Raw genomic sequence first — 14,853 nt, 5'->3', positions numbered from 1 at the left:
TTATTAAATATAATGTGGATTGCTTATTTTGCTAAACCTTATACTGAACATATAACTTCTCAAACTTGGTTAGGAAAATAGTCATATGAACAAAAATGTGTTATATTTGAAGAACAACTTATATTGATTATGATTTTGAAGCATCCTGCAACTCATCCTTCTTTTCACGTTGTTTTATAGTTAAAATCTCTCTAATGTTTAAAGTTCTTTATCCAACACTTCCTTTTCTCCAAATTCATTCTTGAAAGCATAAAATTTGTTGCTTTGAAAAATAAACAAATATGGAAGAAAGTTGAATGAAAACTAGAAGTATCAGAGAGATTTAACAATATAATAACCTGAGATGAATGATGAGTTGCAAAATGCTAAAAAATTATTAATCAGTGTAAGATAACTTTCAGATACAACATAATTCTACATATGATTATTTCCAAAATCAATTTACTAGGTTATATGTTCAAAGAGGGGTTAGTGAAACAAACAATCGACATTAGATATAATAAACTTAACTAGACGGAACAAGATGAGAGTTGCACAAAGAGTCACAAAAAACATAATTTTAATATCAATATCAACGACAAAAACAACAACAACATCAAACACATAATCAAGAACAACAACGTCAACAAACAATAACAATATCAACAACAACGTTAATAAACAACCTATATGGTTTAGGATCTCAAAAACAAGAACAACAACATCGACAAAAACAACATCAATAACAACAACATAAACAACAACAACAAAATTCTAGGATTTTGTATCTCAACAACAACACCGCCACCACCACCACCACAACAACAACAACAATAATATGACAGCAATATTAGTAGTGATGTTTGACGTACCAGATCTATGAAAAAGAGGTAAAAGAAAATGATTTGGATCTTTGAAGAAGAAACGAGAGCACTAAACACATGATATCTTCGTATTGAAGATGATATGCGTTTATGGATCTCGTTGTTTAGGGCTCTTCGTTAGGGTTCTGTTTGTGTTGTTTAGACAAATGAAACGGAATGCTATAAGCTAAAACTATATATGTCAAACAAACTGAACTCTAGACAAATGAAACGGAATGTTATAAGCTAAAACTATATATGTCAAACAAACTGAACTCACATTGGTTGAAAAGAAAGCTGAGGTGAAAAGTAGCGTGCTTTTAAATTAAAAATAAAATATTTAAGAATGCCCCACTTTTAATGAGATAAAAACATAAGTTGAGTCTGATGAGATTCAAAGCATGTACACTGAATAGGTTTACCCCTTTGATTTTCCAAATAATCGACGAAATATATTGTATTTTTTATTTAAAAAATAGGGTGTGTCCAAGAATTATACCTCAGTTTTTCAATACACGATGTGAAATCATTGTCATGAAATGTATTATTTGTATTAGTGAACATCTCCACTAAAGTCGGAGAAGCTTTGGGTGGATATTATCAGCGTCAAGGGAAATTGAAATTAAAATAGAAGACACCGACGTAGAGGTAAATTTTTCGGAATCCGCATTAATTATAAATGTGTTAGGAGGTGAATTAAGTATGAATGTTGTTAAAAATTATATAATTAGATATTGGGACTTTGACCAATTGTTTGAAATGTTTTACAATAAGGAGGGATATTTTCTGGTGAAATTTCTTTCATTCAAGAATATAGATATTGTACTTATGAAAGGTCCATACACCATTCATAATAGGCCCATGTTTTTGAAAGAATAGCAACCTGACTTTTGCTTGAAAAGAGATACGTTGCGTACATTACCTGACGAATTAAGCAACATGTAGAGCATGAATGGAAGCCTCTTTTATGTGATACATGTCAGAAAATAGGGCATCAATGCAAAACTCAGATGGAGCCACAAAAGAAACCCATTATTACTAAACAATAGAAGGCCAAACCTGGAAAAAAAACGACAATCTAATATGAGGAAGTTGATACTCTAAGTATAACACCTAAGAAGGAAACTGAAAGTGAAAATTGGACAAAGGTAGGTAAAAGCTTGAAGGACAAAGGGAAAAGTGTCATGACAGAGAATACCTCCAAGCATCAAACTACTCCACAAGTACGATGTCACAATTTTGTTATGGGTGGAAAAAAAGGACCAAAGACCACCTAAAAGGAACTACTTTAAATTCCTTAACAATTTTGTAGTTGTGGATGGGTTTTCAGAAGCAGTAGCTAACAATTTGAGGATCCTTATGGCAGGTGGGGCTATGCTTGTGCTTTGGAAAAAACTGCAAAGACTACAACCAGCTATAAGAAGGCTGAGTAAATCTATAGGTAGCATTTAGAAGCAACTAGAGGATGTGAGAAATGATCTTATGGAGGCATAACACTCACTGATGCAAGATATAATGGATGCTAGAAAATTGAAATAGTGAAAACCTGTACATAAGAGGTTATTGAGTGGAATGCCTTAGAGAATAATGTTCATATGCAGAAGGAAAATATAGTCTGGCTCAGATTTAGAGATGGTAATAATGCCTATTTCCATGCATTACTGAAATCTAAACAGAAGACTAGAATCATTCACTAACCAAAGATGATGGTATATTGCTTACTAAGCAAGAGGACATTGAGCAGGAAGTGATGCAGTTCTATGGTAAATTTATGGGAACTGCAACTAAGAGAATTGAGATGATAGACATTGTGGCTATCAGAAAAGGGAATTAGCTAACACAAGAGGAATGTAACTTCCTAATAAATCTTCTAATTGAGACAGAAATTGGGCAAGCATTAAAAGATACAGGGGACTTGAAAGCTCGTGGTATGGATGTATATGGTGCAAAGTTCTTCATGTCTACTTGGATATAGTGAAAAAATACTTCATAGTTGTTGTCTTGGAATTCTTTGAGGAAGAAAGAATGTACAAGGTCGTTAAAAGGACCTTTGTCATTCTGATACCTAAAACCTCTGTAGTTAAGACTATCAAAGAATATAGACCAATCTTCTGCTGCACCACCATATACAAAGTAATATCCAAGATAATGACCACTATATTGGAGAAGGTTTTGAGCATCATCATTCATCAAAGCCAGGCAACTTTGTAGCAGGACAGCATATTCAAGACCACTTACTTATTTCTTATGAGCTTATTAGAGGATATACAAGAAAAGGGGGGCACCAAGTTGTATGTTGCAAATGGATCCACAAAAGGCATATGACATTGTTGAGTGGATTGCTTTGGAAACTATTTTGAAAGAGTTGGGATTTCCCCAAAAAAAATATAAGATGGATTATGCTTACAGTGACTACAATATCATACAAATTTAGTATCAATGGAGAACACACCAAAATTTTGAAAGCTAAGAGGGGCCTAAGACAGGGGGTCCCCTTCCCCCCTGTTATTTGTGATTGTTATGGAGTACCTACAGAGATATCTGCAAAAAATCAAAGGAGAGCTTGACTTTAATTATCACTATAAATGGGAAAAACTCCACATTGTTAACCTGAGTTTTGCAGATGATTTGTTGTTGTTCTCTAGGGGAGATAATAAGTCAGTTGAGCTTGTCATGAATGTGTTTACTGATTTTTCTAAATCTACATGTCTCACATTTAATTCAGCTAAATGTAAAATATACTATGGAAGTGTAGCAGATAGAATCAAGGAAGAGATACATGCCATTACCTCCTTTAATGAAGGACGTTTTCCTTTCAGATACTTAGGAGTCTCTCTAACCAGCAAGAAACTCTCGTACAACAATGTATGATCATGGTAGATAAAATACATTGGAGTGTTAGGTTACTCAGCTTTACTGACATAATACATCTAATTAGAAGTGTAATATTTGCAAGTACTAACTACTGGATGCAAAGTATCCCGCCAAAACATGTGATCCCGAAAATTGAAGCAATTTGTAGGTCCTTTCTATGGACGAATGGTGAAGAAATTAAGAGAAAGTCCCCTGTAGCATGGAAGCAAGTGTGCTCACCCAAGAAGCAAGGAGATCCGAACCTAATTTCTCTAAATGAGTGGAATCAAACAAATATGATAAAGCTTCTTTAGAATTTAAGTAGGAAAGCATACATCCTTTGGATCAAATGGATCCATAGTTACTATATAAAGCATGATAATCTTATGACATTCCGGTTAAAAGTATGTGCTATTGGATTTTAAAGGTGTTCCTTAGGCAAAGACTTGTGGTGCAACAACTAAAAATGTGGCAAACCATACAAACTGGTACTAAATTCAAAACAAAAACAGTTTATCATACCCTGGAGGAAGCGCGTCAGATAATACACGAGGAAAGATTTTTTATGGCAATGTGGCTAGACCTAGAGCCAACTTTGTAACTTGGCTTGCTTATCATGACAGACTGGCTACAAAGGAGAGATTGCAACGATTTGGATTCTCTAGGTGTTGTTTATGCACTCAGCCAGAAACAATGCTAGGTGTTGTTTATGCACTCAGCCAGAAACAATGCTGGGTGTTGTTTATGCACTCAGCCAGAAACAATGCTAGGTGTTGTTTATGCACTCAGCCAGAAACAATGCTGGGTGTTGTTTATGCACTCAGCCATAAACTCTACAACATTTATGTTTGTATGCTCAAGTATGAATCAAATATGGAATTATGTGCTGGATTGGCTTCAGATACAACACACGTCGGGCAAATGGAATGCATAACTAGAACATAAATCAATTTATTTTAAAGTCACTCTTAACTAAAATAAAGTCTGTTCAAAATCAATAAATAAATTATGTTCAAAATCAATTCAAGACTGTATTTTGTAGTATCCAAAAACAATTTTAGAAGTGACATAATTGATTTTAGCTTAAGCTATAATTTGTAATTTTTGAGTTTAAAAGTGACTTTTACTCTAAAATTTGTTATTCAACCTATTTTTACATAAATGTATTTAAGCATAAGTCAATTTATATTCAGCTCACTATTAACCATAATCAATTCTACAAAATCAAGTAATTAATTCACTCATAATCAAATCTGGTCATCGCTGAACCAAACACATAAACTTTTGTTAATCCAACACTATCTGCCAAATCCAATAACAGTCAACAGAATCACAAGTTCTTATTGCACGCGCTTGATTATCAGTGTATCTTCTAAAAGAATAGGAGCCAACCCATGGTCTAAAAGAATTTGTTGAAACACTTTTTACATTATATATATGTATGGCCTACATTTTTGGTTTCATCTCAGGATTGCATTTATTCTGACAGAACAAGTACTATAATTTTGGCACCTTTCTAGAGAGAATTATAAGTGAGGTTGAGTAATATAGGAAACATAAAACTAACAAGAAAAAATTACACAAACTCACAACCAGTACACTCGACAGCCATGTTTCTTTTGTTGGGTATTGTTGAAAGTGAGACAAGAGAATGACTTTCTTTACACTTTTCCCACCTTGAGATCTTCCTAACTTCGTTCTTGCACAGCTTCGCAGCCACTGCCTTAATGCCGCTCTTCATATAGCTTATTATTGCAGAGAGAAGCTCTCTGAAATGTGAAATGGAAATTAAAATTCTATCACAATCTATTCATTTTAAACAAAACATGTAGGATCAGTCCGAAAATATTGGACTTACAATGGCGAACAAGGAGACCGTCCCCCATTTACGTAGTGCACGAATAAAAATGAATCATAGTGTTGGCCAGTGATGAAATAAAATCCCTGCAGCCTTCTAACACACTTGAAAGACATTTTCTTGTACAAATTGATTGCTGAGATATTGAAAGAAATTACGTGCAAGTAAACTGCTCGGCATGTGGGAATGCTTGAAGCATATTTTACGACCTCCCGAATCAGAGAAGAAGCTGGTGATGAGGCGCATATTAGATTATCAATTATATTACTGGAGGATTTCAACAAAATTAAAGTACAAAACAAACGACTAATAATACCTATTCCAAGGCTCCTATATGCTTCCACTACTCCCAGTGTTAGAACATACACTAAGGTCTGATCAGATTTGGCAGAGTCATATCCAAGCAAATCTACTATCTACAAGAACAATATTCATGGAAAAAATTTGAGTAAGACAATAAATCAAGTTTAGCACCTAAAGACTAACACCAACGGATAGATTGGTGACTAATGTTATTACATCGCACAATTCACACACAAGACAATGAAAAAATGCCCCAGAGTCGTGACTCCAACATAGAGCATTCCCTATCCAACAAAATACTAAGAAAGCCTATATTTTACACACTACTACAATGTATATTACTAATAAGCTAGTATGTAACTGCCTGTAACTACCATAAATGCAGTAACTATCAACACATACAACTACTTTCAAGCACCATTAGGACATGTATTCCTAATGCATAACTACTCATAACTGCTATTATGATAGATATTTCAGTCACTTTTTCCTTGTAGAATACACATTCCAAAAGGGCGGGATGGATTGTAGGTTGATGGATCAATGGATCATTCTCTGGTCCAGTTAACTCTAGGTTGCCACCTTGCCTTCCAATCAGAATGTAGGACATAGACTCATCAAGATAGATTACTCCACATTATCCTGAATCTAATGATAATCTGACCTGTGATCCAATTTAGAATAATATACAGCATCATGTAGCTCATCAATTGACACTCAACTAAGGGGTACTTATCCAGTTATCCCATTATGGACCCTTATTTATAGCTTTACAATAGATACAAATTCTCCATGAAGAATCTTTTTTCTTAACTAATAATACATAGAGGAGAATGCACCAAAATTGGACAGAATCATATCTTGTAGGAGAATTGATTCAACTGTTCCCCTATTTCATTTTTGTGATGTTGAGGATGCCTATAAGATCATACATTCACTAGACCAGCCCCATGCTGCAATGTGATTAAATGAACCACATCCCCACGAGAAGGAAGCCCTTCCAAATTCCAACTCCATGAAAACCACTGCATAATCCTCCAAAAACATATTCAACTCCTTTTGTAGACAAAGACTAAGTTGACTGTTTTGTTCCTTTTTCTGTCTATTACCCTAAGAATAGTTGAGTCCTCCAAAATACAATTGAAAGCAGTTATTTCAAGTCTGGATTCCCCCTCCCCTTCTTACTTAACTTCCCCACTGTTGTTTTCCTCTGTAATTTCACCTTCTGTTCACCATGATTGAAATCCATCGACATCTCTATACAATTCATGCATACCTTTCCAATGCTACTAGTGATGCAATTCAAAGTATCACATCTACACCTCAGTCCCAAAATCCAACAAATAAGCATCCACTGTAATTTAGTATCCCCTAATTGCATTATCAATCAACACATTTTCCTCTAGTCACCACTTGATGTCTATCTACTAATATCACCCCCACCCCGAACCCTCTGTTTCATCAAAACTTATAGAACCCAAATTGGTTAATTGTTGATTAATGTTCCTTTTTGTTTATAGAATTGATAAATGTTATTGAATCCCAGAATTTACACATAATACAACTTGCTGTGCCAGACCCAAAGTTATATGACTGATTGACTCCTGATAGTACTCTGATATTCTCTGTCCAAACTTACAAACAATATAAACACAAGCAATTTTTTACACACCACTGCAACATATATTTCTAATAGGTTAACATCATAAATGCACAACAACTACTCATAAGTGCACTGTAATAGTTATTTTTGTTCTGTTTGCTTCTTCAAGAATATTAAAATACACACTCAAAATGGGTGATTTAGTTAGGTTATAATCTAATGGATATATGGTCCATTTAGTTCTCGGTTCCTGTCAGACTAATAAAATGATCAAGCCATCTAAACAAACTGTGGAAACTAAGGAATAAAATATTACATTAAGTATGTATGGTTGTCTTAAGTCAAAATGATTGATTGACTCAAACTTTGGTGTTTAGGAATATACATTCCGTCAAGTTTGTCAAGGCTTGAACATAGACCTACTTTGTTTGCGTTAAGAAGATTGATTGAACACAATGTCAAATAAATTTTCCTATATAAAAAATCCCTTTATAGCAACCAAGTAAATCATAAATCATAAAAACATAAAATAGCCACAGTTTCCACATGAAAAGAAATGCTTTCCCAGAGTAGTAGGAGGAGAACATGCTCTGTTTCCAGTGCTAGTTTCAGGCAGCGATGAACAGACAACTTTTTCATAGCACGGTTCAAGTGATAATTCAAAATTCATACAGTTATTATATATAAAGGGGGTCAACCTCACTTTCTTTTGCAAGAACAATCCGTGCTGTTACAAATCCAATGAGTTCGTCACTTTGGCCATTCGGTCGACTAAGATCAACTGCTCCCCACGATACAATATCCCGTCCATTGACCACATCTTGAAAAAAAGTAGATTCATACCTGAGATGCATAAAAATCTTTAACCAAACACAAGTTCAAAACTCATAATTGAAGCCAATGGAACAACCACAGCATGATCTCACCTGATGGGAAATAATCGACCATGGATACGCTCTAATACGTCAAGATCAGAAGGTCGAATAGGCCTATAGCATATTTTAGACTGATTAGACCCTTTCGGCTTTACCATGGAGTACTTTCCACTTAATTCCCAGCACATATATGATGATATACTTGGAAAAACCAAGCAGCAGCAACCAGTAACATTTATTTACACAGTTTGATAATTGCTATAACTGCAACAATTTCAGAATAAACACAGAAATGAATAAGAAAACAAACAAATATTTGCAAATCTTTAGATAGAAATAGATGAATTCATGAAGAATAAAAAAATAAGCATTAAACCTAAGAATTGTGAATGGGAATTAGGGATTAAAGGTAGAAAACCTACAGAGAAATGAAATGATAATCGAATTGATTGAGTAATTTTAACAAACACGTTATGGGTGTACCACAATTACGATTCGGCGATGCTCGCTTGGATCACAGATTCACGCCAACTAGTAACGAAAACAATTTATCTATCAAATTCAACTTAACCCTTTTTGATTCTCTGATAGATTATTATTTGTTTTTTTTAGCTTTTTCTTAAAAAAATTAATTATCTTGCTTCTTATATCTTTTAATATTTTTATTTGATGTTAATTATCCCATACTTTATTTCCAAGTTTTCATTTTGAGTAAACAAGTTAATTCTATTATATTTATGAGTTTAATTGAAATACACTTATACTGTCAGTTAATCATAGACGTTGGATATTAAAAGAAATTTGACTTTTATTTTAAAAATCTAGAAAGTAATACAAACGGATGATGGTGATGAATCGACGGTGTAAAACTTTTTACATTGACATAGTAATTAATCTCTATATTTATTAATATTTTAAAATATTTATATAATAAAATATGATTTGATCATGGTGTAAAATTGTAATTTATTCAACTCTTTATTGGAGGTTATTTTTTCTACCTATTTATTTTCTTATCATAAAAATTGGAATACTAGGTACAACTATTAACTTTAAAGTAGAAAGAATGAATCACTTAAATTTGTTAAAATTGATAGAATTAATAATGAATTATCGTAATTTTAAAAAAATAATTATTTCTTAAAATTTTGCAAAATCATATGTGTGTATAAGCTTTATTATCCGGTCATTAATAATGTTGAAGTCAACAAATACGTCATTGTGAAGGAATCAGAAGTGTGGGATTGAAGTAAGTCTCAATCCAACTCTGGTGTAGTGCCAACACATGAGTTAACTTCTGAAACTTCTGAAGATACTTCAGAATCTGAAGGTTCTGAAGATAAGTTAGAATCAAAAGATGATTTTGAAGATGACTCTAAAGAAAAGTCTGACTCTGAAGGTGAATCTGATACTAATCCAAATTCTGATGATGATCCAGACTCAGGTGGTCAAGACTTTTGAAGGTGGAGTTTCTGACGGTGGTCCAATTTATGAAGGTGGTCTAACTTATAGAGGTGGTCAATCATCTGATATTGTTCCATCATCTAAAGAAGATTCTGAACAAGTTCAGCGACCACAAAGAATCAGACAAACACCAAGGACATTTGCAGAGTTTGACATGTTATAAGACACTTAGATAGACTCTGGGGGAGAAGTCATTCAGTGTGTCATGTTAGTAGATTCTGAACCATTTAGTATTGAAGAAGCGATCAAGAAGAAAGTGTGTTTGAAGGTCGTAGAAGAAGAACTTGAGGCTACAAAAAGAAATAAAACTTGGGAGTTGACTAAGCTTTCAAAGAACAAGAAAGTCATCAGCGTCAGATGGGTTTTCAAGGTGAAACTGAATCCAGATGGATCAATTGGAAAACACAAAGCAAGGTTAGTAGCAAGAGGATTTTTACATAAATGCGGGTTAAATTACTTTGAAGTGTTTATGCATGTAGCTAGACATGAAACAATTAGACTGGTGATTGTTATAATTGCAAATTGGAATTGGTCTTTGATCCATCTGGATGTGAAATCTGCATTTTTGAACGGTCCATTGCAAGAAGAGGTATACATGACACAACCTCCGGGATTTATGAAAAAGAATTAGGAAGTGATGGTGTACACGTTACATAAAGCATTGTATGGATAGGAACAAACTCCTAGAGCTTGAAATCTGAAAATTGATTCATTTTTCAAGCTCAAAGGATTCATAAAGTCTGGGATTGATCATGGTGTTTATGTTCAACATACTTTTGAGGGCAATATGATTCTAGTATGTCTTTATGTTGATGACATATTACTGACAAGAAGCTGTTCAAATGAGATAATGAAGTTCAAGAAGGTGCCGATGAATGAGTTTAAGATGACTAATTTGGGAAATATGGTATATTTTCTAGGAATGGAGATTTTGTACTTTGAGACGGGTATCATTTTGTATCATATGAAGTATGAACCTGAACTTCTGAAGAGATTCAAGCTAACAAATTACAAGACTACAATAACACCTGCTAAGACTAATCATAAGCTGGATTCTGATGCTTAGGATGATGATGTAGATGCTACAACTTTTAAACAGTTGATTGTATCATTAAGGTATTTGTGTAACACCATGTTTGTCATCTATTATGGGGTTGGAATGACGAGTAGGTTTATCAACAAACCAAAGTGGTCACATTACCAAGTTGTTGTCAGGATACTGAGGTATATTAAAGGGAATCTGAGGTATGGAGTGTTAATCCTTTGTGCTTGTTCGCATAATCATATACATATTCATGCATAAATATGACATAAGATCTTTCATTATGCATCTTGTCCCATTGACCTTTTTCCTGATCCCCCTGCTTTGGTGATATTTTTCCCCATGCAGATTTGGTGTGTTTGTCCTCCTTCAATTGTGGAGTGTCAGCCCCTTAAGCAGAAAGAGTTTATCCTTTCTTCTTCCTCACTGAGTTATTTCCTCGTGGATGATTATTATTTCAGTTTCCTCCCTAGTTCATTATCTGGATCGAACCACTTCCCTTGAGCTATATGCTCATTGGGTTGAGTCTTGTTTGACTGTTTCTTTCTTGTTCTTGGTAAAAGGTAATTTACTTCTTTGATTTCTCCAGCGGATTCGTTTTCTCATTTCCCCAACAAGTTTATCCTTGATATATTCACTCTAACCGGTGACAGATATTTTTCCTGTTTGGTCTTCTATCCAGTAAAAAGGTAGTTGTAAATCCTTCTTTCTCCAGAGAGTTTATCCTTGATATATTCACTTTAACTGGTGACAAATTTTCTCTTGTCTGGTATTATGCCCAGTAAATGATAGATATAAATCCTATTTTCCCCTCTGAGTCTATCCTTGATATGTTCATCTTAACCGGTGACAAATATCCTCTTTTTGGGCTTCTACCCAGTAACCGGTAGTTGTAAATCCTATTGTTTTTTGGTGGTTTATCCTTGATATGTTCATTTTAACCGGTGACGGATATCCTTCTTGTTCGGTATTCTACCCAGTAACCGGTAGATATAAATCCTATGTTTTTGTGGTCGATCACCTTTGTTAAGCTGCCCTAACCGGTAGTTGGTGATTCTCCCCGGCAGTCTATCCTTGATAAGTTCATCTTAACCAATGACGAATATTCTTCCTGGAGTTTATCCTTGATATATTCACTTTAACCAGTGACAAATATTCTCTTTTTGGTATTTTGCCTTGTAAAAAGGTAGTTGTAATTCCTATTTAGTTTCTTCTTCCCCATTAAGTTATTCTTACCCAATAACCCGTAATGAATTTTCCTTATTTTCCTCAGCGAGTCATCCTTGATATGTTTACCCTAATCGGTAACGAATGTCCCTTTGTCAGAGTATATTATCTCCCTGCCCAATAACCGGTGGTAGATGATATATCTCTTTCACTCATGTGATGAAGTTTTTTCTTCCCCGTTTGAGTTGTGGGTTCATATTTCTTTGTGAAATCGAATTTCCTTTTGTGTGAGTATTTCAGCTTTGTTCTGGTCTACTCTATTCCCTCGCGGATGTCTTGTGTTGTGTTGGTGTTATCCCAAGACATGCAGACTTCCTTTTTCCCCAAACCGAGTCTTTCCACTGAGTTATTTTCATGAAAATCTCTTCATGTCACCAGTAGTTTTCAAGTTGTAGCCTGGCCTACGCATAACTTTTATCCCCAGAGTCTTTGTCTCCCAGTGAGTTTTCCTTACTGAATGCATTATGCTCTTGTGGACTTTCAGTCTCTCCGAATTCTTTTCCTTTGTGGCAAGGTATTCCCCACAAATATTATTTTTGCATTCATGTCATATGCATCATGAGGTCTCTTATGGACCAAAATTTGTTTCTAGATGTTGTTATTTAAGTCCATTCTACCGAGTTGATACGAAGATTTTAACCTTCACATCCTCATATAGAATGTCCTTAAATAGGGGCAGCTGTAAGACCTCAATTTTGACCCTAAGATCCCTCATGTTATTGCATCATTTGCATTGACTTTGGGATCATACCTTAGTATCCTCCATGCCCTTCATTCATTGGGTTTATATTGGGAGAGATCACCAAGAACTTTTGATTGTATCATACTTTGTTTTTCTTTGTTTACTAACCAAAATATCAAACATATATCTAGGGTAGTTTCATTTCGTTTGTAGGTAGTGTGTGCATCCACATGTGCCTCATCAAGCTCGTATTTAGGGTTTGAGATCCTCAGTGCAGAAGATCAATCAATAAAAGATTCACATTGGTTCTAAGCATCATATATGGATCCCCGTGTTCTTTATTTGTCATTTTGATCAAGAATTTATCAAGAGTTTGAAGCTTGTTTGCCTTGGAGCCCTAATTCATCTAAGTATCTTGTGTGACTTCCTCATCAAGTTTCTTCAACAATTGGTCAAATATTTCAAGGGATACTCCATTATAAATCATCTGAAGCATATATGATCCTCCGTGAGCCCCAAAGAGCAAAAGAACTTCAATTTTGCAAGTTGGTTCAAAGAGGTTGACCAGAGAAAGTCAACTAGTCAAATATAGGGTTCCCTAGACCCTATCTCCTACACTTTTTTATCATATTCAAATGATTCCAAGATAAAAGTTACTTTTTATGACATTCCAAACAACTTTCATGTTGGCATCAAGAGCTAGTTTTGCTTGGAAAATCACTTTTTATGTCAAAAGATTATAGGTCATTTTGTATGTGTCCTAGATAGAAGGTCAACTTCTAAGAACCATAACTTGATCAATTTTTATGATATAAAGGCCACGTAAGTTTCATGATCAATTTAAAGATATCTTATCCAACTTTTCTTCTTTGAGAAATGTCAAATTCTACTTGCAAGGGCATGTACTAAGAGGAAACATTATAGGTCATTTTGGGTCATCATCATTGAACAAGCCATTTTCCTCAACTTCTAAAATCCATAACTCCCTCATACATATTCAAATGGTGTCAAATTCATGACCAAATTGAATAGGATTAAAAGATCTACAACTTTGAAGAAGTATTCATTTTCATTTGAAGCTCATAGTAAAAGTTATTCAAGGTGGAAAAAGTGGTCATTTGACTTTTAACTTAGAAAATTTTCAACTATGTTTGATTCTTCCAACTTCCACCTCAAAGTTCATCATGATCGAAGCTCCAAATGAAAAAGGTTTCAACAGAAAAGTTGTTCCCCTTCATGTTAGATTTCCAAAGAGTCCAATATCATGTCACTTGGATTATTTTTGAGTGACTTGCACATGGGTGTAATGCATGGCCCTAATTTGAAAGTTTTATGATCAATTTTCATTTCATAATGCATGGCTTCATGTTAATGTTTCAGGATCATTTTCACACAAATTTGGACTTGTTCACATAATTTCACGGGCCTTGTGCAAGCCCATGCAAGCATGCACCTCACATTGCTATTTTTGGCCAAAGTTTGAAAGTGTGTGGAAAGCATTTGAAAATCCTATAAATATATTGCCTTGCTGATTAGAATGAAGACCCATTTGCCCAAGCTTTAAACTGCAACCTCCCCACCCTCCATTGATAGGATAACCTTGAAGATTTTACTTGAAATCGAGCTTCAATTCCCCTTCTGTTTTGGGATTGAAACTCCAAGGATCCAAGTCATTTCTACATCCAATTCACTTCCTGCAAGTTGGTAGAAGCAAGGCAAGGCAATTTGGAAGAGATATCGAGCTCCATTGCTGCAAACAAAAGGTCATTTTCCATAATTTTCTCTTCTTCGATTCTCCCTCAATTCTTCACCATTTCTTTTGATCTTTGGTTGTATGGAGTCCTACCAATGTAGGCAACAAGATTGAGTTGCTTTGAGGTCAAATCGAAGCAACTCAGTTCATACACCTCAATTTTCAATTCCACATATCTCTCTATATAGTGAGAATTGGGAAATTTAGAGGTCAGATTTGAGTTCCTGGCATTTTTATCTTTAAAATAGTGTATGCATATTTTATTTTTATGAACACTAGTGGTGGACCAATTTGGTGAGGTCCACCGGAGAAGATGACCGAAGCCCTAGCTCCGGTGGTGTGTTGGTTGCT

At 34.6% G+C, this 14,853-nt stretch overlaps 1 protein-coding gene across 5 annotated transcripts; it reads right to left on the bottom strand.

Moving 5' to 3' along the window:
- Positions 1–5,095: 5,095 nt before the first annotated feature.
- LOC127120902 (histone acetyltransferase MCC1) lies at positions 5,096–8,978 on the bottom strand. 5 transcript variants are annotated; one of them, XM_051051497.1, is made up of 6 exons: positions 8,757–8,927; positions 8,386–8,598; positions 8,158–8,302; positions 5,870–5,969; positions 5,554–5,782; positions 5,096–5,464 (listed from the first exon to the last, which is right to left on the bottom strand). In XM_051051497.1, exons 2-6 carry the CDS (start codon positions 8,520–8,522, stop codon positions 5,272–5,274), a joined length of 804 nt encoding a protein of 267 aa, XP_050907454.1. In that variant the 5' UTR covers positions 8,523–8,598; positions 8,757–8,927; the 3' UTR covers positions 5,096–5,271. The 5 variants fall into 5 exon arrangements, with proteins under 5 accessions (XP_050907454.1, XP_050907455.1, XP_050907452.1 ...); XM_051051498.1 differs by having other exon boundaries at positions 8,711–8,923; XM_051051495.1 differs by having other exon boundaries at positions 5,554–5,969; positions 8,818–8,978.
- Between the last annotated feature and the right edge of the window lie 5,875 nt (positions 8,979–14,853).

This window comes from Lathyrus oleraceus, chromosome 2 (genome assembly GCF_024323335.1).
Source record: "Lathyrus oleraceus cultivar Zhongwan6 chromosome 2, CAAS_Psat_ZW6_1.0, whole genome shotgun sequence".
NCBI classification, from domain to species: Eukaryota; Viridiplantae; Streptophyta; class Magnoliopsida; order Fabales; family Fabaceae; genus Lathyrus; species Lathyrus oleraceus.
The sequence above is the reverse complement of the archived record's forward strand: the minus strand, read 5'-3'. Positions and strand labels throughout refer to the sequence as shown.